Here is a 26,629-nt window from a genome sequence, read left to right as displayed (position 1 = left end):
ACCCCTCACCAACCTTAATCCGGTCATTTTTACGCACCCCTCACCAACCTTAAATCCGGTCGTGTTAACTCACCCCTCACCAACCTCAATCCAGTCGGACCAATGCTATGTCTAACCAATGCTATGTCTAACCAATGCTACAGTATGTCTAACCAAAGTATGCCTCCCAGGATTTGGATGTGTGTGTCTTCTGCCTCCTTTGCAATAGTGACATTGCAAAGCATGCAATGTAGCTAAGGCAAATCGAGTCAGTCAGTCTCAATGTACTAAAACAGTTTGTTAAAAGAAAACTAAAACTAGCACGGTTTGTGCATTTCAATCATGACTAATCTGGCAGAAAAACAAACTGACAATAGATGTAATGGTTGGTATGGACCATGGTAACTGGTCTTGCACGCACATTCTGCGTTCACAGAGGTGTCATGTTGAGTCAACCAGTATTGAGCAACTGCCTTATTTATTTACCATTCTAAAATGTCCCTAACCATTGTAGAGGGATACATTCTTTCCAAATGAAGCTACTGAAGTTTAGATGCAGATCTGCATGTGTTATTGCAATACATATAGCAAAAAAACAAAAATATAGCAGTGTCATTTCCCCACCCCAAGTACCACAATGCGGACATTACAATGCACAGACAAAAAACAAACAAACACACACAAAAAAAGACAAAACGAGTACACCACAGTCTTGACATGATTGTACATTACAGGTCACCAGAGTCTTTGTTATTCACTCCTAGTCCATTCCTAACTACCGTAGACCAGTGTTTCATGTGTGCTTTCAAGTTTCCATTACACTGCATGCTCTAGTCTACCACCTACTGCAAATAATGCCAGACGAGTCCTGAGGCGCAGCGTGAGGATGACACATAATCCGTAGGCGTGGTGTTGAGTGGTAATAAAGTAAATATACTGTATAGAAGGACATATACTGTAGGAACAACTGGGGAAGTTGGCGATGACTCAAGGCTTTGAAGGAAACCAGGTAATGAGGAAGCTTTCCACTTTTAAAGCTCTGTGCTATAATTACGAGGGGGCTTTTGGATCTCCCCCGCAGATATAATGAGTCTGTTTTGGATTATCTAACCATTTAAACCTACTTTATCTTCATCTATCAATGCTTTCTAAAGCTTTACCATATATAGTAAAACCCTCAGGTATAATTTTTAACCCTGAAAGAGTAAAAATGTAACTACATTTTGTATGCATTTAGAGTTAAATTTACAACGTGTAACCTTCCTCTGCAGTCAACCCTCCAAACCGAGCAGGCCCAGGTCACCGTTCTGCATCATGGCCAGCCATGACCCGACCAACTCTTCCCATGCTGTCTTTGACCTCTTCGTCCAAGCTGCGACCTGTAAGGATGTTCAACGCCACTTTGCTGAGCTCTGCAAGCAACTGGATGTGGATGCCAAAGACTACAGGAACTTCTACACCAAGCTAAAAGAAAGGCTGAACCACTGGAAGGCCAAAGCACTGTTGGACAAGTTGGATAAGAGGGCGTCCCACCAAGACTACAAGCAAGGAAAAGCTTGTGCCAAAAACAAGGTAAAGAATAAATAGTCTGTGATGAAAATCCATTTCCTGTGGATATAGTGAATGTATATAGAATAGAAGAACGATATCTGATAAGATATTGCTAGCGTATGTCATCATAAATCACATGAATATGTTGTGTTGTGTCTGTTATTTCAGTCATTAATACAACAAAAGTAATTTATTGGCACAAACACCAGTAACGTTTCAAGCAAATGCTCTGCATCAGACTAAAATAAGTATATGTACTGTACATACATTGGTATATACTGTGCGCAATTGCTGCTTTTGCAAAAGCAGCAAATCAAATATTTGTTTATGTTTTATTTACTGTCTTTTTTGTGTGTGCTTTGCACCTGCATTTAAAATGTGTGTGGATGTGCACAACTACTTATTGTGTATTACTATATTGCTGTATTGTTGTTTTTTTCTTTCAGTTCAGTCTTAATTACCCTCATTATTTGTCCTCTCCGCCCAGTGTCTTGTGTTGGGTGCTGGACCTTGTGGATTGAGGACGGCTATAGAGCTGTCCCTGCTGGGTGCTCAGGTGATGGTATTGGAGAAGAGGGAGACATTCTCCAGGAATAACGTCCTCCACCTCTGGCCCTACACCATATACGACCTCCGTGGGCTCGGGGCCAAGAAGTTCTATGGCAAATTCTGTACTGGAACTCTGGATCACGTCTGTGAGTCATTAGTGTGATAAATATAGATGGATAGTGTGGATGTGTGTACTATATATAGTGTAGGTATATAATTCAGTTTGTTTATATGTGCAGTGTGTTTATGTTCATGTCAGTCTTGACTCTTGATCAGGTAGTTGTGGTGGTGCGACCACAATACCCCCGCTTCCTGTGTGCAACTGCAACGTCTTGCATCTTACAACTGATCTCACACTTACACACATGTTCTGCAATACCGGAGATTGCCTTAGTTTTCAGTGTACTGAAATCACGTATTCACCCTTGATATAGTCTAGGTCAGAGTCCCAACCTGTGGTAGGCCATGAGGATAATGCAATATCCCCCTCCCCTTTTTTAATGTGTTTTCATTGTTACACCAATAAATAATAACTTCAATAATACTACGTTGGTTCCATTGATCCAAGCTGGAACACAATCGATTGATTGATTGCTAAAATAAACATGCTCTGAAACTGCATGCGGCCCACCCATCTGAAGGGGTCAGATGGGTGGGTCCAGGCTGTGAACACTCACAGGCGCTGATCCAGAAAAAGGTCAGGAACCGCTGGTCTGTGTGGCACTGCATAGTGATTTCATAGTAACATTTTAAATTATAACTAGTATGTTATACAATAGGAGAATAGAGCGTCGCAGTCCCGCCCCCTCGAGAGACCCGGAAAAGAAATCTTCGTTCATTTTCCTCATAGACTTTTCAGAAAGTGTTTATTTAAAGACGTGTATGCCGCGGACAAAGCCAACTCTTGTCGTGACCAATCATGACAACAAACACAATTTTTCGGGCCAAACAAAGAATTAGAAAGTAGGAAAAAAACGGCAGGTTACAACACTTTTTTTGTTGTTTTTCTTCTTTGTAATTATTTGTTTGGTCCAAAATATTGTGTGTGTTGTCATGATTTGTCACGACAAGAGTTGGCTTCGTACGACGCTTAAAAGGTCTTTAAATATCACCCCATTCCTGGGCCACTCGTCGTTCTGAAAGGGGGAGGGACTGCGACACTCTATAGTGCTGATACTGTACATGTAAACCGTATACTGTTCAACTATTGTTTCCAGGCATTCGTCAGCTACAGTTGATGCTATCTTCATGTCAGTCTTGATCAGGTAGTTGTGGTGGTGCGACCACAATACCCCCGCTTCCTGTGTGCAACTGCAACGTCTTGCTCACATGTTCTGCAATACCGTAGATTGCCTTAGTTTTCAGTGTACTGAAATCACATATTCACCCTTGATATAGTCTACTGTAGGTCAGAGTCCCAACCTGTGGTAGGCCATGAGGATAATGCAATATCCCCCTCCCCTTTTTTATGTGTTTTCATTGTTACACCAATAAATAATAACTTCAATAATACTACGTTGGTTCCATTGATCCAAGCTGGAACACAATCGATTGATTGATTGCTAAAATAAACATGCTCTGAAACTGCATGCGGCCCACCCATCTGAAGGGGTCAGATGGGTGGGTCCAGGCTGTGAACACTCAGGCGCTGATCCAGAAAAAGGTCAGGAACCGCTGGTCTGTGTGGCACTGCATAGTGATTTCATAGTAACATTTTAAAGTATAACTAGTATGTTATACAATAGGAGAATAGAGCGTCGCAGTCCCGCCCCCTCGAGAGACCCGGAAAAGAAATCCCCGTTCATTTTCCCCATAGACTTTTCAGAAAGTGTTTATTTAAAGACGTGTATGCCGCGGACAAAGCCAACTCTTGTCGTGACCAATCATGACAACAAACACAATTTTTTGTTTTTGTTTTTCTTCTTTGTAATTATTTGTTTGGTCCAAAATATTGTGTGTGTTGTCATGATTTGTCACGACAAGAGTTGGCTTCGTACGACGCTTAAAAGGTCTTTAAATAAATATGTCTTGAAAAGCCTATGGAGAAAATGAATGGAGAATCACCACATTCCTGGGCCACTCGTCGTTCTGAAAGGGGGAGGGACTGCGACGCTCTATAGTGCTGATACTGTACATGTAAACCGTATACTGTTCAACTATTGTTTCCAGGCATTCGTCAGCTGCAGTTGATGCTACTGAAAATATGCCTTCTCCTCGGAGTGGAGGTGCACACCGGACTGGAGTTCCAGGGCTTGATTGAACCATCAGAAAACAAAGGTGCTTCCCATATATTCTCATATAGTTTATTTGTATTAGCAGCACATTTCAACATGGCAGGCCATTCAAAGGGGTTCATACAAAACATTAAGTGCATTATTAAGACATTAAGCCAGCAAAATTAAAACGGTAAAATAATCACATTATGAAAGGAAATGTGTTGAGTATAATGAAACAAATCACACCTGTGTGAAGTGAGGGGTGCTCTTATCATCATACATCATCTCATTCCGGCCAATCACAAGTTGCATCCTCACTGTTCCGTCTTCACTTTTCTGTCCTCACGTTTTACTTTGCCAATCACATCATCGCTATTCCGTGCTGAGCCAATCAAATCCAGGCTAAACGCAAACACACATAGCTGGGCATAGAGCGCCCCTAAAGACAAAAACAAAAAAAACACCCTGACCCATCAACAGAAGAATAAGGGAGTAAACTCACAGTGCTGAAGAATGATTAAAACATATCTCAATAATAGGCTGTGGCAAGTTTGAGTTTGTGGTGCATACAGTCAAAACTGAACAATGTGAGTTAGTTAGTTTCATTTATTGTCCACAATGTGGACATTCATTTTGTCTTTGGTCTCATAAACAACAAAACAGCAACAACACTTACACACAATTATCTACATGGCAAAAAGCAGGACAACAGTGACAAATATATTAAAAACTGATTTAACGAGACATGGTATCATTTTTGCCTTAATTGCATTAGGAATGAAGGAATTTTTAAAGCTTTGGGTACTTTGTACCGTCTATCAGAGGGAAGTAGTTCGAAGTTCCATTTGCTACTGTATCTTGACAGCTTTTTTCCTAAGTACTTCCTTGTAGATAGACACAAGTTAATTATTCAGCTTTTTTCCAAAGTACTTCCTTGTAGATGGATACAAGTTAATTATTTCTGTCTCTTCCCAATGATTTTTGAGGCTAGGTTCACTATTCACTGCAGCTTGCTTCTTCCTTTTCTATTAAGATTGCCAAACCACATTGCCATGTTAAAAGTCAAGATTCCCTCTATCGGGTTATTATCGACTACTCTACATTTAGTTCTGAACTGGGAAAAGCATAAGCTTTTCCCATAACCTGAGAGGTCTGCATAGTTCATGATATAGCAAAAGATCAGAAATGTGTTTAGGCTGTAAACCATTCTTTGGTTTATAAACCAACAGTAGTATTTTGATATCAATCATTTGATGGACAGGGAGCCAAAAAGCCTATATTCCAAATAGTAATCATTGCAGTGATAGTAAACAAAATATATTTTCAGGTCTGAATACCATTTTTATCAGCTTAAATTGTGTTCCAGATCCAGTTCTGTCTATTTTTTTTATTTTATCAATTCCAGGTTCGCTTATTGGTAATCCTGTATACAAGTTATATGCAGGATGATTAGATAAAACTGCCCTGAAAATCTATTTTCTGTTTACAAAACAAGCTGGAGAGACAGGGAGACGCCTGTTACAGAACAATAACAACGCAATAATATAGAGCTATTTAACACTTATTTTAACAAATCAATATAACTTACAGTATTACACCTTTAAAATTGTGTGAACCATTATTTTTAACGGTAGTTTTATATATCTGTGCGTTCCGTTGCCAGGTTGGACAGCCAAGCTGCACCCTGCGTCTCATCCCGCAGCCTCCTTCCAGTTTGATGTCTTCATCTCTGCTGGAGGAGGCAGGTTTGTCCCAGACGGTGAGAAACACGCGCAAGTATGCGTATCTTTGTATGTGTGATATGATCTGAAAACCAAACAAGTTATTAATTTACAATACATGACTTGGATATCAGGTTTATAAGTATATATTTTTGATTTGTGCATGTTGTTTCTCTCATTGTGATTATCTACTGAGTGTTGGCGATAGTCTGAATCTGACATTGTTTGTTTTTCACTAAAAAGGATGGGGACAAAAAAAGGATGGGGTGCAGACAAATATTTGTTTCTTAACTAAATGTAAGGTAAAGTGATTCCAGTATGTTTCAGTGCCATTCCCCAGGTGTGATGCAGGGTCTTCAACTCTCCCTCCACTGTCCTACGCCAGGTGTTCTTGGGCATGACATAATACGTTTCATGTCTAATTGGCCGAAGGCATGGGGAGAGAGTATGTTTTGCACTCCGTCCGTCCGTGTGTCCGTCCGTGTGTCTGTCTGTCTGTGAACAGCTAATCTCCGGCACCGTTAACCCGGTCGATGCCAAATTTTGCACACACACTCCCTGGATGGCAACGATTTTCCAGAATGGCCTGTTATAGCGCCACCAGGAGGCCGACTTTGGAAAAACATTTTCTTTCCAGATTCTGTCCAAAGATCCCGCAAATCGTTACACACTATCTCTATAGTCATGTGCTCAAGACTGATCTGTCATATTCCATCCTAATTGGCTAACATTGGCTTTCAAAGTTTGCAGGATTGGCCCTTTTGAAACAAAAAGCCTCAAATCATGAACGCAGCGTGCAATTTACGTGAAATCTTTCACAGACTTTCCTACTAGGCTGAGGAATATATCCCACCCATTTCACATTGGCCTGTTATAGCGCCACCAACAGGTGGATTTTTGCTAAACACATTTTTGGAACAAAATGCCTCAAATCTGTAAGAACAAATGGCACCCTTTTCACATTGGCCTATTATAGCACCACCAGGAGGCCACAACCTGACCTGGCCTGGTGGAGACCTGTGCCCTGAGGGGCACTTTTTCTAGTTGTCTCCACCAGGCCGAAGGCATGGGGGGAGAGTATGTTTTGCACTCCGTCCGTCCGTCCGTGTGTCCGTCCGTGTGTGTGTCCGTGAGCAGCTAATCTCGGCCACCGTTAACCCGGTCGATGCCAAATTTTGCACACACACTCCCTGGATGCCAACAATGAACCTCTGCCCCAAACTTTCCAGAACGGCCTGTTATAGCGCCACCAGGAGGCCGCTTTGTGCAAAACAAATTTTTGCACAGTACACCTACAGATTTTGTCCAAACATCGCGCAAATTGGTACACAGTCTCTCTAGAGCCATTCAACGAAACGGGTCTTTCTCAGACTCCATCCTGATTGGTTAAGATTGGCTTCCAAAGTTCACAGGAGTGCTCAGTTTCAAACAAAATGCTGCAAATCATGAACACATCGCGTGATTTCCGTGAAATTGTGCACGCACATTCCCACTAGGCAGAGGAAGAAATGCCACATGAACAATTTCAACTCAGCCTCAAGGTGGCGCTATAACTGGCCGAAAAGTGTTTTTACCTCTAACTGCACGGATCTGTGGATAACTTTGTATGCCAACTCCCTAGTTTACTTTTGTTGCCCTTTTATCCAACCACCAGATGAAGGCAAGCTGCAATGTCCTACATTCCTATCCTGGTGGAGACCTGTGCCCAGAAGGGCACTTTTTCTAGTTTGAACACTGTTTTCCTTGTAGACTCAGTTGAACAACATGCATGTAACAACTCAAGTACGGTGTAGTTGCTGTATCCAAGACACATGACCATGCATTGCAATGTTGCAATGCAATATCTTATAAAAAAAAAAAATCCTACGGTTAACTACAGAGTACCAACAACATAACCAAGTGTACAACCAAATCATCCCTAATGTGACATGTGAATGATTTTCTGTAACTTCTCCCCTCTTTGTAACATTTTCCCTCTTCTTTTCCAGGCTTCAAGCACATTGCGATGAGAGGCAAGCTGGCTATCGGGATCACGGCCAACTTCATCAACAAGAACACAGCCGCCGAGGCCCGGGTACCTGAGATCAGTGGTGTGGCTCGCATCTACAACCAGAAGTTCTTCCAGAACCTGCTGACTGAAGAAGGTAGAGGTCCACATATCGTCCCCACACTGTAAAATCCCCAGCTGGATCAGATAGAGAGATAATGCCTTAATTGAGCATTTAAATTGAATTTCAGCCTGCCCTCAATATATCCTACAATAAATGCACAAAAAGTCATGTCAATAAATACTACTTGTCGTTCAAAGCAAGTGTCCTGTGATACTGTAAATGGTGCATTTATATTAGCGCCTTACTCCAAAGCGCTTTACAATGTGCATTATTACATTCATCAATTTCACACACATTCACACACAGACAGAAGAGGAAACCATGCAAGGCAACAAGCTATTCATCGGGAGAAGTTATGGGTTCAGTGTTGATGAAGAACACAGCGACAATAATCTAGGGGAGCCTGGAATTTAAAATATTTCTCCGATTTTGAAAGGCCCAAACAGGTCGCCCCCCACCACCATAAATAAACAAACAATAGACAAAGTTACAGCACTTATTTTATTGATTATGTTCCAAATTCCAAAAACAGATTTAGCATTTAGCATTTTCATTTAATATTCACAAATATATAAATTCTTCACATGACATTACACATAGGGTTAGGGTTAGGGTACACAATGAAAACACACAAAACACACAAACATATACAACCCCCCCCCCCCCCCCCATTAGTTTCAGGCAAAAAAACTAAACGAAAGCAAAAACAAACAAAAAAAGTGGTGGGACAAAGCAGGTTAAAAAGAGAGTCAAGTCAGGGACACAGTCCGGATTACAGTTCACTGGATTACAGTTCACTGAAACAATTCACGAATAGTCCTCAACAAACTCCACAAAGGCACTCCAAGCCAGGACAAAGTTTTTTTGGGCTCTGTCCACTCTATACCTGACTTTTTCCAGAGGCAGGAATGATAGAACTTCTTTTAGCCGTTGAAAAGAAGGTCAATTTAATCTCTTTGAACCATCTCTCCCAGCTCTCTCTCAGTCTCTCTTGTCCTTTCTCCCAATTCAGGCATTGATCTGGAGAACATTGTCTACTACAAAGATGACACCCACTACTTTGTCATGACTGCTAAAAAGAAGAGCCTGCTGAACAAGGGTGTCATCAAACAGGTGAGCGATATTGTTTTTCCCGGGGACACCAATGGGAAGACTTCAGCTGAGATGGCTTATGATTGGCTGAGACGTGGAGAGGGGAGCGGTGGTTTTACTTCACGTAATAATAACCTGTTCCGTCCTCTACGGCTTGCCAAACTGCTTCTGTGCAAAGCAGGTGAGAATTTCTGTTGGTTCACACCCTTCCTTCTGCTCTTTCGGGGTCTCGCCAGGACTGCAGTGACCCAGCAGAGCTTCTGGCTGCTGCCAACGTGGACGAGGACGCCCTGCGCTGTTACGCCCAAGACGCCGCCAGCTTCTCCACGACACTGCCCCGGCTGGAATTTGCCCGGAACTATAAGGGACAGCCGGACGTGGCGATGTTTGACTTCACCTGCATGTACCGCGCGGAGCACGCCTCGCTGGTGAGGGAGCGGAAGGGCAAGAAACTGTTGATGGGCCTCGTTGGAGACTGCCTGGTGGAGGTAGGTGACACACTGTGGGTCCACTGCTCTCCTAAACACTTCACCATATATATACCAGTCAGACGCCCCGAGGGCAACCTAAAAAGGGCGAGGTTGCGTGCACGCATCTGCCTGGGTGGCGGAAGACTGCTGGGCCTGCGCTTTGGCATGGGGGGGTCAGATCAACATAATGGAATAAATTCTGTACTGGCCATATATGGAGCGTGTCTTGAGTGTACAGGGTTTGATGAGGTCAGATCAACATATGTAATGTCAGAACAGGTCAGCTCCATATATGGAGATCTAAGGCAGCGGGGGCAGTGTCTTGAGTGTACAGGGTTTGATGAGGGCCCAGGTAGGGCCGGGCCTTAATTTTCAGGCCTGTTGATTGGACCGGTATCAGTCAAAAGGGAGACATCGAAGAGGAAGGACTGGTGGGTGGATCAACATATGGAATGTCAGAACAGATCAGCTCCATATATGGAGATCTAAGGGTTTGAGGTCAGATGTAGAGTTGCTGGCCGGCTCAATATATGCAGATCTAGGTGATGATCCAGTCTTCCCCATGTATGTCTATCGAGAGTTTGTTGAGGTCTATCTATTTAGCATTCTACGTAGATGTCAGGTTTTCTACATTTTTGAAAATGGCAATCTACAATAACGCAGAGATAATGTTATAGTCTTGCTTGCTATTCCATGTACTGTATTTGCTGATATTTGTCTATTTATTTTTTATATCACAATTTAATAAATAACTTACTGTATGTTAACCACATTAACGCTGGCATCCCTATTTTGGTTTAAAAAATATGAAATGGATGATCTACAAGGGGGACGTGTTGCATTGCGATGCATTTTGAACTTGTAGATTGGCTATTTTCTCTTTATTTGTTGCACAACAAAGTATATAGGGTTTACGTGGTCAAGACAACCCCCCCCCCCCCTCTTAATCAAACTGCTTGTTTTAATGCTCTGGCATTTGCCTTTTTGTTTGCAGCCTTTCTGGCCTCTTGGGACCGGCATCGCCCGCGGGTTCCTCGCCGCATTCGATGTGGCATGGATGGTTAGGAGCTGGGGCATGGGGGTTCCACATCTCAAGGTCCTGGCTGAACGGTGAGCCAAGGTCCATATTGGAAGCACAACGAGATCATTTGAATCATTGGACCTGTACTTTCCCTAATTTGACAAAAAACGCCCAGTAGAGGTTTCATAAGAGTCTCCATTTCATTAACTTCCCCATATAAATATAAATATCATGTTCTTTGTCTCCACCAGGCCGAAGGCATGGGGAGAGAGTATGTTTTGCACTCCGTCCGTCCGTGTGTCCGTGTGTCCGTGTGTCCGTGTGTCCGTGTGTCCGTCCGTGACAAGCTAATCTCGGCCACCGTTAACCCGGTCGATGCCACATTTTGCACACACACTCCCTGGATGCCAACGATGAACCTCTGCCCCAAGATTTCCAGAACGGCCTGTTATAGCGCCACCAGGAGGCCGCTTTGTGCAAAACAAGTTTTTGCACAGTACACCTACACATTTTGTCCAAAAATCCCACAAATCGTTACACAGTATCTCCATAGTCATGTGCTCAAGACGGATGTGTCTGATATTTCATATTCCATCCTAATTGGCTAACATTGGCTTTCAAATTTTGCAGGATTGGCCTGTTTTGAACAAAAAACCTCAAATCAGGCCCAGGCCGTAGCGTAACGGTCTGGGCACTGGACTGGTGATCCAGTCGCGGTGTGCCGCGGGTTCGACTCCCGGACCCGACACGGCCTTTACCGCATGTCATCCCCCCATCTCTCTCCCGTTTCCTGTCAGCCTACTTTCTATCCCTTAAAAAAAAAATCAATAAAGGCGTAAGCCGCAAAAACAAATATCTTAAAAAAAAAAAAAAACTCAAATCATGAACGCAGCGTGCAATTTCACGTGAAATCTTTCACGCACTTTCCTACTAGGCTGAGGAATATAGCCCACCCATTTCACATTGCCCTGTTATAGCGCCACCAACAGGTGGATTGTGCATGCGTGCCATCAACACGGATCTGCACCATTTCCCATATTCCATCCTGATTGGCAAAGATTGGAACAAACAAACAAAAAACATGTTTATATTACTCCTAAATATTCCTATCCTCCTGGTGGAGACCTGTGCCCAGAAGGGCACTTTTTCTAGTTTTACTTTGAATTTAAACATTACAGAGTACACGTTTGGATAAATGTGCATGAGTAAACATTGGCACTGAAAGCACAGACATGAATCATTTGGACCTGGTTGTGTCTCCCTGCTATAATGTTCCTGTACTTTGTGTTTCATCTCTGTGTCTCATTTTATGAATGCAATGGACAGAGAGAGTTTATACCAGCTACTGTCTCAGACTACCCCAGAAAACACCAGCAAGAACTACATCAACTACAGCATTGACCCCTCAACCCGCTATCAGCATGTCAACCTCTCATCCATAAAGACCAGCCAGGTTGGGATTGTTTTTCTTTTGTGTTATTATTATTACTAGCCCTTACACGTTGTGAGATATTGCCCCCCCCCTTGTGGCTGTGGCGGGTACTGCACCCTAATTCACTAATAAATTCATTATTCATTTATAATTTGTTAAATTGGACCTCCTTCGTTAGGACCTCCATATTATTATGGTCAATGCCTGTGTGAAAAGTGGGAGCTACGGCAGTTACAGTGACACACATTCATTCATTCATTCATTCAGACAGACAGACATTGGCTTAATTATAGTATGATGATGTGAATATTATGAATATTATTTACTATAGTCCTACTAGACCCCAGGGAATTACATCTGGTCACAGTAGTTGTTTTTCCGTGCATCTGAACGAACCACTGACTACTAGGGGCCTGCCATACTACCGGTATATGTGTTGGGCTCAATATGTCTCCCTTCACATTCATTAAATCCTGTGATCTTTTGTGGCCAGATGTAATTTCCTCGGGTCTAGTAGGATTATAGTAAATAATAATAAAGAAATCGGCATAACATTTTGTAAAAAAATACATACTTAGCCACTCGAATGCACCCTCCCCCCTGTCAAAAATAGCAAAAATCGCTAAAACGAAAGAAAGCAGGAAAGAATTGCTTGAAATAGCTAGAAGGTAACTTGTTATATAATTGAAATATAATTAATATATATCTAACTTCTCTATTTAAAAGTTATACCCAATTCCTCCAGCGCTCCATGGATCATTCCAGCAGTACAGTATTTCACATAGTGTGGATTTGTTGCCAGGAAACTGCAATGTAAGGTCTATTGAATTGGCAGACTAGGCCAGAGGGACTGGCTTTAATGTAGGAGAGCTTATTGATTATTGGGCTTTAGAGAGTTTTCACAAAATACCACATAAGGTGCACTGCATATAAAGACGTATTTGAATCACAACTTTGTGTTGTTTTCTGTTCTGTTCTATTCCAGTTCATATAAGGATAATGCACGACTGAATGTAACTTTTCTCTTCATCTCTCATACAGGTGCAGAACCTATATGACGCGGAGAAGTCTAACACGTCCAGCCAGAAGCAGAAGAACAGGATGCGGCAAGGTCAGCTGTTCCTTCATAACAGTTTGGTGGTCACTATTGTAGTTGTTCATTAGCCTAGAATCCTTACAGTATTATCTCCTTTGGCTGGTGTGAGCAGTAGATGTTTAGCTTCCGTTGTGGAAGACACAGGTTTGAATCAGAAGGTTACTTATCGTTGCTGTCAGGCAGAAACCTTTTTACTGCCCTACAGTACTTTGTCATAGCTACAGTGTCGCACAATTGTAGCAAAAATAGCAGATCTACAAGCATGTAGATCTGCTATTTTTGCTATATTTTGAAAGTGATTAACTCTTGTCTTATGTGAGTTTCATAAATATTGAGCCAATGAAAAGTATTAGAAGCTTGTGACTAAATAATAACTACGTCGCTTACATTGGATTTTTCTGAACACTTTTGGACATGCAAGGTTTCCACTCAACAGTGACTATATGCAACATACAAAAGAGAACACACACACACACACACACACACACACGATCACTAATGTTACCTGAAAATCTTCATTGACGTTTTCCTCCACAGATTCGTCTGGAGGTTTCGATGAGTTATTAAGGTGGTGTCAGCACAACACCGCAGGCTACGAGAGGGTAAAGGTCCAAGACCTCACCCAGTCCTGGACGTCCGGTCTGGCTCTGTGTGCCCTCATCCACCGCTTCAGGCCGCCGCTCATGTGAGTCCGCCTGTCGGCTTTGCTCTCTGTTTCAACTTTCATCTTTCTACCACAAACCAGTGATTCTCAAGCTCTTTCATTTCAAGGACCACCGTTTGATACGATTTTTTTAAAATCTCTGGTACCCTAATGTACTCTGAGTTAACTCGGAGAGTGTACAAATGGAACCAAATGGACCGTTACATTTTGGTTCCATGTATACACTCTCAAGAGTTACAGACCCATTTGGGTCTGTGGCAGTGGCATATCCAGGAATGACATTTTGGGCAGGCAAGATGTGTTAATTGTCGTCTCCCCGTGCACAATCGTAGCACTAAAGGTTTTCAAAGAGATATATACCTGCCAGACGAGTAGGATACAAAGGCTGAAAGGCAGGCATTTACATTCCAATGGGTGATAGAGGGTGATAGTTCTCAGGTCTTGTTTTTGTCCTCTTTCTTTCTCATTGTATGGATTTTGGCCACGCCAGAAATGGATTTGGACAGGCGGACGGACGCCTGCCCCCGCCTTATTGTAGATACGCCTCTGGTCTGTGGACTAAGGGTGAGGGTCCATTTGGTTCCTAACTATCGTCAATTACTCTGACGGAGGGTAAATGGACCCCATGTTGAGAACCAGATAATGAGGTGTCTGTGGCCCAATCCCCTTTAACTGTGTTGTTTTGTCCCAGTTCTTGACAGTCGGCAATTAACATCTGATGCACAGGGTTACCCAATGGACAGAGAAATCAATCTGTGAGCGATGCAAATGATTTGTATTCTACCAATAGGCCTCCTCCTGCATTCGGTTACTACACAGTATGAATCCCTGCTCTAATTCTGCCTCCACAGTGACATGTCCTCGTTGGATGAGTCCAATGCCATCCACAACAATCAACTGGCATTCGGCATCCTGCAGAGGGAGTTTGGGATCTCACCCATCATGTCTGCCAACGATATGGCCAACAGCGGTCAAATAGACAAGCTGTCCATGTTCCTGTACCTCACACAGGTCCATGATGCCTTCAGTGTTCCTAGCAGTAGCAAAGGTAACCTACTTCAAAACATGACCCACAATCTTGTTACTGCCCGTGTGAAGCTCGCCGTTGGCTTAAAGTATCCATATATACAACGTGATTGAGAATTACCACGTTTTGTGCAATAGTTGCGTTGTCTTTGAAATAATTGCCATCACCTACAGTTAAAAACTTCGGAGACAACGGTATCAATACTATTACATAAGCCACTCGCTGAGACACTTGACTGCATCGTGCTCTAATCATCTATTTCTAATAGAGTGAGGCTGGTTTTCTCCTCGCACTGAAATGTGTTTTGGTGTTGATAAGCCATCAACACTGCCTCTGTCCCTTTAAGAGCATGTTACCCAGAATTCCTCAGGTTTGAGTGGCTAGGGCTGTGCTCAAAGCCAGCCAGATCTCCTCCTGCACTAAGCCAAGAGCAGACACAAGAGCAAAAAGCATCGCGTGAGGACATATGGCTTATCGGGGGTTGGGGTGGAACTAGCCTCGCTTAAAAAGAGATCAACTATTCCTGTACCGGAAGGAAGGATTTATTTTAAAACAAGGTATTCGTGGCATTCTTGTTGGCATTCTGTGGAGAAAAGGGGGAATTCTTGCAGCGTATAGATGCGAGTTCAGTGTTATAGGAGGTACTATACTACACAGTCTGTGCTGAAGTGGGTGTGACATATACACTCTGCTGGTCTGTGATGCTGTGCCGCTCGCTCTGCTAGGAATACGCTGACAGATGCGCAGAAGACAGGGGGGGGGGGGCTGTCAGTCCTCCAGTTACCTTACCTGACTGGTGACAGTGGGACAGCTTGAGCATAGGAGTTTTTTATTTAGATTGACTAAGTTAAGAGTTGACTAATTCAGTTCAATTGCAGATGCGGGGCAGATATAATGAGACGAATGGGATCGCTAAGATTTCAGCTGGCAGAGTAAATGCAGTAATTATCAGCAGGGATGCACTTTATTTATTGTGAAAATCTGTATTTAAGTCATCCAAATTTGCTATATTAGAGGAAAACTGAAGTGTGTGGTGTGTGTGTTTGTGTGTCTGCATGTGTCTGTCTGTGTGTGTGTGTGTGTGTGTGTGTAGAACCTACAGACCTATTGGCACCATCCAGGCCCTTAACTCTTTCCCGGCAGTCGGCGGTCTTTTTCATCAGCAAGCTGAAGCACAACTCTCTGCAGAGACGCAAGGTGAGCCCATAGAAATACGGTACTCTGACTGGACTCCATTGTTGACACAGTAGCTTCCTTGATAAAGGCATTCTCAAATACACTGAATGTTTGGCTGGAGTTGGCATTACTCATGTCACCAAGTTAATTTTTCAAGCCGCTGCACTGTTCTGTTCCATTTCATTTATCAGAGGCACTGCTAGTTCATGTAATGTTTTCTTATTTTTCCATATTATTATCATATTTTAAGCAATAAAGATATAGAGAGGCAGTTGTATGAGTCATGAGTGACCGTTTTACATACGGTAATTGGCTAACATACCTTGTTTGTGTTTTGTGCAGGAGAAACTGGAAGCTGAAAAACAAACAAAAAAAAAGGAGACCAGGATGGGTGACGAGGACAATGTGAGTTCAGTGAGACTTCATTCAGATCCACTTAACACAACGGATGCGCCAGCATATTTCAAAATATATAGGCGCTAGAGTGACATCAGATATGGCAGATTTTACTCTGCCATATCTGAAGCCCTGCCTTCCGTCCGTCCGTCCGTCCCAAAAAACAGGAGGCATAATCTTCCATTCTTACCTTGCACTGGTCACGCTAAAGTCTCTCTAGAAGCGTTCGGCATACTGAAGTCAGAAATGAAGACAGAACATTGTCCTTATGGTCAAAAGTGTGTGTGTGTGTGTGTGTGTGTGTGTGTGTGTGTGTGTGTGTGTGTGTGTGTGTGTGTGTGTGTGTGTGTGTGTGTGTGTGTGTGTGACTGTGTGTGTGTGTGTGTGTGTGTGTGTGTGTGTGTGTGTGTCCATCATCACACAAATCTGCATCATGTGTCAACACTAGGTAAATGTACTGTATTTTGGGGTGCATACTTAGTTTAGACTAGTCATTGGTTAGACATGGGTTAAGGTTAGGTTTAGGTGTGCTGCCCCGTGGGAGGCTAGGTTTAGGGTGAGGGTTTGAAATAGGTTGTAGTTGTAGGGCTAATGGCTGGTCTAACCAATGACTAGTCTAAACAAACTCTAAAAACTCTAACTCTAAAAACGAACAAAAAACTAAGTCTAAACTGAGTACTGCACCCCTGTATGTTTGCTCCCATCTCACCCTATCCCCATAGCCGGTTGCCCCCGTCGTGGCCCTACCAGTAGCTCCTGAGGAACCCCAGCTACAACCCGACGCTGGCTGTGGCATGGGGACGCCTGCGGGCAGTAGTTCAGAGTGCTACTTCTGTGCCCAGAGGGTATACGTGCTGGAACGCATCAGCGCCGAGGGCAAGTTCTTCCACCGGAGTTGCTTTGCCTGCCATCACTGTGGCATCACACTCCGACTGGGCGGTTACACCTTCCGCCAGAGCACAGGTGGGTTCAACTTACGCGTCTAGCACTTTAACGCCTGATATATTTCTTTGGCAATAATGTAAAGGTATCTGAATTTTCCTTGAGATGTACTTGAATTATAAAATCATGTAAAATTATAATGAATATTAAATATTCAAACACGTTTTTGCAACAAAATGCCTCAAGGCTTTGGCACCCTTTTCACATTGGCTTATTATAGCGCCACCAGGAGGCCATAACCGGACCTGGTGGAGACCTGTGCCCTAAGGGGCACTTTTTCTAGTTTTTCTGTTCAACAGCTTGTCATACCTGTAGTCAAATGTAATGTAAAGAGGACACGACATGCTTTCTCCTAGGATAAATGGAACAAATCTTGATTTATTCATCTGTATTTATGAATAATTTGTGGCAAGGCCCTTTCTTAAAGGGCTTTGTAGTTCAGCCAAGAAAAAGTAATGTAAAAGAAATCATTGAAGAAGGAGAAAAAAAGGCTTATGCTTGTCTAAGACGATGAACTTGCATTCCATTGTTCCCTCTGTGATGTTTCCCCTCCAGGGAGATTCTACTGTGAGCTGCACTCCGAGGACGAGGGAACAGGGAATGGGACAGGAACATCCTCCCGTAAGGTGCGATTCACTGTGCACACAAACCTGATACCTCAACAGCCTTCTGGTGTCTGCTGACTGACGGTGACTCAGGGCCACGTCTTTGCTCTGTGTTTCTGTGGCCCAATGTTAACCCATTTAGACCTAAGTTCGATTCTACAAATGTCTTCTAAATCATGACGGTTTTCAGAAAAACCCATGTTTCTATGTCAGTGGTTCTCAACCTTTTTCATGTCAAGGACCCCAAAAATTATCTGTATTTGGTCACCGACCCCCCCCCCCCCCCCCATTCTGAAAATATGTTGTTTCAGGGACCTCCCCAGGAGCAAAGATTTGAGTTAAAAACGTTCGTTTTGAAAAAATATATATTCCAATTTTGCGCCACATTTTCACGATTTAAAAAAAATAGCAGACCTACAAGCTCGTAGCGCGCCACTCAATGGCGTGCTATGAGCTTGTATATCTGCTATTTTTCAATAGCTAAATTATAACCCATAATGTTTAAAACACCAAAATGGGTTAAATAAACGGGTCTGACATTTCTTCTCACAATTCCAAGTACATAAATGTATTCGTTTTTGAGTGGTGCAACCACTCCTACAACCAGCTTGCAATGTCCTCGTACCTGTTTGTGTGTGTGTGTGTGTCTGTCTGTGAGAGCACGAGTATGTGACTTAATAATAGCAGTAGGGGGCGCCAGAAACAGTGAGAGGGGTAGTGTCTCTAATGAGAGAGTGAGAGATTGAGAGAGAGAGAGGGGGGGGGGGGGGGGGGGGGGAATTGCACCACTCAGTTCACACGTGTGTGATTTTTTTCTTCACAATTGTGATAAGCAAGAACAGAATATGTAATAATAATTGTGTCCGCTTTAGTTGTTGTTGGTATTTTCCAAATACATTTGCGCAAGTAACAATGGGAGAGGGGTGGGGCCGAGAAAGGCCCTTAGTGCATGGCTTCCATAGAAGCTTACAGTACATTTTTGGACTTTTCTCTCTGTTCAGGATATCACAAGAAGGCACGAGGAGACAAATGGAGAGAACGACCCCACTCCGTCTCCCTCAGATGATGATGATTATGAGGATGATGATGATGATGAATACTATCTCGACTGTGGTCCCTCTAAAGACGCTCCGCCACATCAACCCGAGGGCAATCAAGTCCACAACAGACTCGACTGTAAAGACGAGCCCCTTGAGCCGCCGCCGACGGAGCCCCTCGCGGACCTTCCGCCTGAAGATTGGCCAGCGACTCCTGCTGAGGATGACGAGCCAGAGGAAAAGCCACCCTCCATGACTCCCCCGGTCCCTAGGCCCCGCCTCTCGAGGCAGAACACGCCCACGCTCTCTCCCCCTGTACCCAAACCTCGCACCGTCCACCTAGTGAACCCCTCCGTCCACCTAGTGAACCCCTCTCCCCCTGAAGGGTGCTCATCGCCGCCGGTCCCTCCGCAGGACAACGGGCCCGACTCGCGGCCAAAGCAGTCGCTGCGGAAGCTCCAGCTGAGCGACGCAGAGAAGAGCCAGCTGGTCAACCTCCAGAGCCTCAGCCTAGACTCTGACTCGGAGACCCCGGGCGGGTCTTCCTCCTGCTCCTCTTCCTCGGCCACGGCGGGCAGGCTGAGTCCTCCCAAGCCGACGACGGGCACGGACGGGCAGGAAGAGGAGGGCTACTGGAGTGGCAGCACCACGGTACACGTCCGGGACAGGAAGAACCGCCGCTGCTTCAAGAGGAAAGAGGAGCCCGCCGGCCAGCAGACCAGGGTCCGGTCAAAGTTTTCCCCCTGGAACCTCTCGTCCCCCAGGCTCAGCAGAGAACACCGGCTCAGTGTTCTTAATAGCCACCCGGGCAGAGTCGGTAAGGAAACCTTAACCTATTTAGATCGTAGGACGGACGCGTGGAGCCGTCCTAGCTAGTCCAACCGATGGATTGCGAGGACGTCCTAGCGCATTTTCATTGATGTCAAACGAAAGAAAAATATTCAGATTTTCTTTTTTTTTGGGGGGGGGGGCTCTCCTTATGCACCATACTCCTTGCTGATCGTGCATGCGCGCTGCCGTTCACTTCCCTGTTTACGGCTCAGAAAGAAAGGCTCGTATCTCCTAAATCTAGGGAGCTCTCCGTTTTAGTGTCATTTGTTGTGTTTTCCCAATCTTCTTTGAAGATGAGTCGAATGGTGAGCTTAGCCTAGTGTAGCTCAATTATTTTTAAGATGGAATGCTGTGATCCCCCCCGCCCCCCCCCCCCCTAAAACATGATCATCAGGTACTATGATTGTGCTAGGAGACAGGGTTTTTTTTCTTTTCAAAATGGTGTACAGAAAGTGTTAAAATGATGATTTTTATGTGGCCACACCCACCTGTTCATCAAGTATGCCTCGTTTTCAGGTGGGTGTTGATCCACCTAAACTGAAGCCGCACCCACAGCTGGGCCATACGTGAACACGATGGCTCGCCAATACACAACAACAGCGGTGCTCGTTCATGACTCATGCACACACATTACTTGTTCATGACTCGCTCACACACGGTACTCGTCATATATATATATATATATATATATATATATATATATATATATCACTAGCGTAGTGTATTTCGATTGGGGCTTTTGACTCAAAGGCTCTCAGCTTTCAGGAAGAAACCAAAAATACACAGGGACGACTTATTTCAATGTTCTAACCACACCTGGGCGTCTATTAGAGTAATTTTAACTCCATACACGCATACAGAAAAAAGTCAACACTAGGCTAATGACTACAAAGACTGAAACCCTCCAGGATTTTCAACATTTAATTGACCGTATTCTCCTCCTTTTACCACAGAAACATCCTTCAAGCATGGCCACAGCACGTCCGAAGATGGTGCTGATGGAGACGACGATGACGACGACGAGATGCTTGGAAGAGACGACATTGATTTATTCCATGACAAGGTAATTAATGCATTTTGGGCGGGAACCCCTTTTGGTGTTTTAAACATTATGTTATAATTTAGATATTGAAAAATAGCAGATCTACAAGCTCGTAGCGAGCCACCGAGTGGCGCGCTACGAGCTTGTAGGTCTGCTATTTTTGAAAAATTGTGAAAATATTTATTTCAGAAAACTGGAGGAAAAATGGGTTAAGGACACATTAGGTCTTCATAAAGACCGTTCCTGTCAGGTTTGACCAGCCATTCACTAGCCTCGGAAACCCAGACGTTTTTATTTCCAGGGAGAAAAATAAAGTCTGGGTCTGAGTCCACTCCAATTCGGCATAGAGTAGTGCAAACATTGCTCACTCTCTGCTGATTTCTGATCGTCTGCACCTTTGTTAAATTGACACACGCACACATGTACACACACTCTCCTCTCTCTCTCTGTCCTCATTAGTCTCATGTCGCGCAGCTGTGCATAGTTTCTCCGGGAGCTGCCTATGCCATAAAACGCATAGGTGAGTTCCAGACTAGCCATTCACAAACGCATGCTTGGGGCCATCAGTTTCAGACGATGCCCTCTGACCCCGTGGAGGCGGAGAAGATGGAGCTGAAGAAGATGAGGACGTTGGAGCGGCGAGCCAAGATGAGTGAACTGCAGCGTTTCCGCAAAGCCCAGGTCAGTTAAAATGTCACCGTGCTATTACTTTACTTGAGTATTTCAACTTCTTGATATTTCATGCTTTTACTCTACTAGCCCTTACCCGTTGTGAAATACTTGCCGCGGGGGGTACTGCACATTTTTTATTCACTAATAAATTCATTATTAATTTATAATTTGTTAAATTGGAAAAATGGCTTCGTTAAGGTAAGGTAATTTTATTTATAGAGCGCCTTTCAAAACAGTTGTTACAAGGTGCTGTACAATAAAATAAAAGGAATAAAACAAGAACATCTCAATCAAAAAATAAACCAACAATGAAATAAGAAACAGAGCAGCAAAGACCCAGAAATAGATAAGATAGAACAGTACATAGAAATAACTGGAGCAAGCCAAAATGTTTGAGGTACAAATGCGTTTTCAGTAGCTTCTTAAAGATGCCAACAGACACAGCGTTTCTCAAGCATAGTGGTAAATCGCAGCTTAGTGGCGGGGATAATGAGAAAATCTTTGTCTGAAGACCTAAGTTGTCTCATATTCACCTTGGGGTGCACCAGTTCACTTAAATAAATTGGGCCCAGCCCATGAAGAGATTTATAAGTAATTAATTAAAAAATTAATTGAATTCTGGAGTCGTTTGTTAGCCAATGCAAGGCTGCAAGCACAGGAGTGATGTGTGACCTCCTTTGTGTATTGGTTAACAGTCTAGCAGCCGCATTCTGCACAAGTTGGAGGCGGTAAATAGAGGAGCGACTCAATGTTGTAAACAAAGAATTACAATAGTCCAGGCGGGACGAAATAAAAGCGTGGATACGTTTTTCCAGGTCTTGTGGTGTTAATAAAGTCTTAATTTTAGCAATGTTTCTCAGCTGGAAAAAAACATGTTTGGACAACCTTTTTTACATGTGGTTCGAAACTCATTTTGTGATCAAACAGTACACCTAGGTTTTTGATACCTTCGTATAATTTGCTGTAATACCCATAGACTGCTGTATTTCACAGTGGGTGCTCTCGGGTCCTATAATTAGGATCTCAGTCTTGTCAGGGTTCAACTGTAAAAAGTTTTGGGACATCCAGTCCTTAATGGAATTAAGAAATTATTTTAAAATAGATAAATTAGAATGCAGAGAGGATTTAAAAGAAAAATACAATTGGGTGTCATCAGCGTTAAGACCTCCATATTATTATGGCCAATGCCTGTGTGAAAAGTGGGAGTGATTGGTGCAGGCAGTGAGGAGCTACGGCAGTCACAGTGACAGACAGACAGACATTGTCAGAATTATAGTATGATGATGATAATGATTATATTTCAGAATAAATATTGTAGTTTTTGCTCGACTACATTAATATCCTAAGTACAGTATAAAATAGGGTTTGGGAGGTGCATAATCGATAGCTATAGTACAATAACTATGTGTTGTCAGGCTTTGATTTCCCAACTCGTGACTTAAACGCCAGTGCTTCTCTCTTGTGATCCACAGTCCATCCAGAGGAGACTGGAGGAGATTGAAGTTACATTCAAGGAGTTGGAAGAGAAGGGGGTGGAGCTGGAGAGAGCTCTCCGACAGGAAACCGGTAAGAACATAGAACTGCTTGTTTCACGATGATTAATATACATTGCATAAAATTACACCATCCAAAGAATTCAACAAGTTTAAGTGGGTTGAATGTCCGATTTTCAGTATCTCAAAGGAAACGCATATACACAAGACCACATAACTTTCAAGTCAACCCCCTGTTCTTGTCCTATCCCAGGCAATGGCGGTTCCCCTGTAATGATAGACCAATGGATCGAGCTGGTCCACCAGAAAAACGGCTTGGTGTCAGAGGAATCAGACCTCATGGTGGCGTAAGTAATATTACTATATGCACCTATGGAGTCTCGCATGCATCTATACTATACATGGCGCGCTACGAGCTTGTAGGTCTGCTATTTTTGAAAAATCGTCAAAATGTGGCGCAAATATTTGAATATATATTCTTTCAGAGCGAATGTTTTTTAACTCAAATCTTTGCTTCTGGGGGGCCCCTGGAACTATACATATTTTCAGATGGTCGGTGGCCAAATACATATAATTTTTGGGGTCCTTGACATGAAATATTGAGCACCACTGATATAGAAACATGAGGTTTTTCAGAAAACTGTCAGGATTTAGAAGACATACATTTCTAAGTCAGGCCTAAATGGGTTAAAAATATGGATATACAAGATTTCTACCCGACAGCAATGATATATAAAAACAAATACAGATTCTGTTCTGAGAGAATATAAAAACAAATACAGATTCTGTTCTGAGAGAAAATGACACAAAGGACACAGGAGGGCCAGAGCAGCAGCCCCCCCCCCCCCTTCCCACCCATAACACTGTGGTTACTGTTCCTGCTGGTAGCCAATAACCTCCACATTCAAGGTGGGTTATAGTGCTGCTGTGATTCACACTGTTTTTCTGTTTCTCTCAGGTCTCGCCAGCTTGAGCTTGAAGACAAGCAGAGCATGCTGGAGTTGGAGCTCAGGAAATACATGGAACTGAGTGGTGTGTATATATAACGTACTTTGTGTTTGTGTGAAGATGGTAAGGCTGTCCCCGAACATTCGGGGTTCGAACCTTTGCTCGTTAGGGTTGGCACTCGAATCTTAATTAATGGGCTTGAACCATTCGTTTTTAACTCAAATATTTCTCGGCGAGAATGCGATATGCATAATAAGTACTATGTTCATGTTGTGTTTACACGTTACATGTTTATCATTATCCATCTTATTTTGAAGAGAAAGTTATGCACAGGAAGTCCGTTTCAGTTGTAAACAAGCTACCATGACACTTTCCCAAAGTTACGTGCTTTTTATATAGCGTGTGTGTGTTTTGTTTTTGTCTTTTTTCAGACTCTGAGAAGACGGCGGAGCAGCGGGCGGAGGAGGAGCACTTCCTGCAGCAGAAGATCGAGGTGGTGGACATGAGGGACGCTCTGGTTGCCTTCTTGGACGAGAAGAGACTCAAAGAGATCAGTGAGGAGCAAGCAGTCTTTTCCATCATGGAGGCGAAAAGGCACTCCACATCAGCAGGAGCTCAGGTTCACTGGGCATAATAAGGCTTTTTGTTGCACATGCAAGAGGTGCAGTCAATGAGCGCGTGCATAGATACTGTTCTGTTCTGTAAATATTTCTCTTTTTTTGTAATATTTGCAAAAGCCAAAGACCCTATACAGCACTGGTTATCAGTGTCTGGGTCCCGGGGACCACCAGGGCTCCGTATGGACAGTTTTACGGGTCAATAACGCTCAGTTAAATTAACACTGTGGATTTGACAGTGTAGATTCAGGGTCCCAGGCCTGTAAAGGTCAATTCGGACCTCTGGTGGTCCCCGGACCGGATGTTGAGAACCAGTGCTATACACAGCATTGTGAAAGGAGGGCTCAGCGGTATCTGAGCGCATAGAATAAAGCACATTGCAAAATCCAGAGTGTTCATTTAATTGTTAACTCAACACTCAGCCATTTCTCAGTGCACATGAGACATGAGTCCGTCCATGCTGACTGGGAGAATTTTCCATCCCCTAAGGGGAGACAGACACTCACTTTTGGTCTGGAAGCTCTCCTTCTTAAGCTCTGCCTGGACCACAAGATGGAAGAGGAACCCTGCTGTGCGCTGCTCTCCCAGAACCCGGTTTAAACTGGCCACCATACGGTACGGTATGACTCAAAAGACTTCCACCACTTTGAATTTGAACATGGACAATGACATGATGAGGGATAGAGCCAAGATTGAACTGCATAAAGCAAAGCAAATGACCTCTGAGAGGTCATTTGTACCCTCTCCAGAGTTTGTAAATTGATAAATGGGCAACACTGAGGATTTTACCACGGTTACAAGCAAGGAGGTTGTATTCTGAAAATACTTTCACGGTGACTTGTCTCGTGTCACCATAACTCACGCACACAAATGTAATGTACATATGGCAGACTTTACAGTATGATATGTTTGATATTTGTATACTGAATAAGTTCTAGGAATTAGAAGTAAAAAAAAAAAGAAAGATACATGGTTGTGGATTATGAATAAATAAATAAAATATACGATAGAAGTTATTTAAATTAACATTAGTTGAATGCAGCAACTATTATTGATAATTTGTCATGATTATTACTCACCATATCATTACCGTAGCTCTTCAAGACGTTCACCATGTGCTTTTGTAAATCAACTGCATGTCTGATAGTTGATCTCAGGGGTTGACTGTTTTGGTCCTCCAACATTAAAGTGTTCAGTTATTTCAGCGGATTCGACTGTTATCACTGTATCGGATAGGCGAAATCAACTGTTATCAGCACCTTCGAATAGGGCCAATATGGCCATACTGGGCATACTCACCCTTGGCTGAACGTGCCATTTCCAACTCTTATTGTCGGTGCATGGAAACTAGGGGCTACTAATATATATACTATTCTCTGCCTATCGGGACGTAACTCGGGGTCTGGTGGCCGTCGCAACGCTCGGCACGGCGACTCGCTCGGCTAGCGCCTCGCATGGCTCAAGACCAGACACAGCGCGCCTCCGTCATTGACATCAGTGACATTATCACCCGTCACAATAGGTGATAATGACATACTGAAACAGTGAGTATGGCCATATTGGCCCTATTTGAAGTTGCTGATAACGGTTGATTTTGTGTATTTAATACAGCGATAACGGTCGAATGGGGTGGTTATTTCACTCGTGGCCTTCAGTGAATGGCTGCGCTACAGGAACACAGACGGGGGGGGGGGGGGGGGGCATGGAGAATGAATGGCAAACATTCATAAATGTATAAATTGAAGCCATTATCTATCCTTTGCAGATTTACCACTCAGGTGTTGTTGGCAAAGTAGAAGGTTCAAGGTGAGAAAAACATACTGTAAGTGAAACATGAGCCTTACTGTACATTCATTGTTCCAATGCTTCTATTTTGTCCAATTTTTGGACAGCATTTCACAATATAATTATCAAATAAAGGTCATGCACTTTGATATTTAA

General features: G+C 43.4%; 1 protein-coding gene across 1 annotated transcript; it reads left to right on the top strand.

Annotated features, from left to right (window-relative positions):
* Positions 1-876: 876 nt before the first annotated feature.
* On the top strand, positions 877-26,629 carry mical1 (microtubule associated monooxygenase, calponin and LIM domain containing 1). Its single transcript, XM_083769506.1, has 24 exons — positions 877-988; positions 1,251-1,551; positions 2,018-2,225; positions 4,249-4,356; positions 5,959-6,054; positions 8,005-8,160; positions 9,140-9,240; positions 9,456-9,707; positions 10,684-10,799; positions 12,037-12,163; positions 13,184-13,253; positions 13,776-13,923; positions 14,754-14,950; positions 16,023-16,126; positions 16,448-16,510; positions 17,224-17,464; positions 17,999-18,069; positions 19,050-19,902; positions 20,870-20,979; positions 21,526-21,639; positions 23,103-23,196; positions 23,377-23,470; positions 24,082-24,155; positions 24,503-26,629. Exons 2-24 carry the CDS (start codon positions 1,294-1,296, stop codon positions 24,703-24,705), a joined length of 3,858 nt encoding a protein of 1,285 aa, XP_083625632.1. The 5' UTR covers positions 877-988; positions 1,251-1,293; the 3' UTR covers positions 24,706-26,629.

The sequence above is a fragment of the Protomyctophum parallelum genome, assembly GCF_964188405.1.
Source record: "Protomyctophum parallelum genome assembly, chromosome: 7".
In the NCBI taxonomy this organism is placed as follows: Eukaryota; Metazoa; Chordata; class Actinopteri; order Myctophiformes; family Myctophidae; genus Protomyctophum; species Protomyctophum parallelum.
The sequence above is the reverse complement of the archived record's forward strand: the minus strand, read 5'-3'. Positions and strand labels throughout refer to the sequence as shown.

What these genes read in the sequence shown, in the direction of transcription:
- mical1 (XM_083769506.1), top strand. Translation starts at nt 1,294, where the DNA reads ATGGCCAGCCATGACCCGACCAACTCTTCCCATGCTGTCTTTGACCTC. An exon ending in GAACCTGCTGACTGAAGAAG is followed by an intron (nt 8,161 to 9,139) that starts GTAGAGGTCCAC and finishes CTCCCAATTCAG; the next exon opens with GCATTGATCTGGAGAACATT. An exon ending in GAATCAGACCTCATGGTGGC is followed by an intron (nt 23,471 to 24,081) that starts GTAAGTAATATT and finishes TGTTTCTCTCAG; the next exon opens with GTCTCGCCAGCTTGAGCTTG.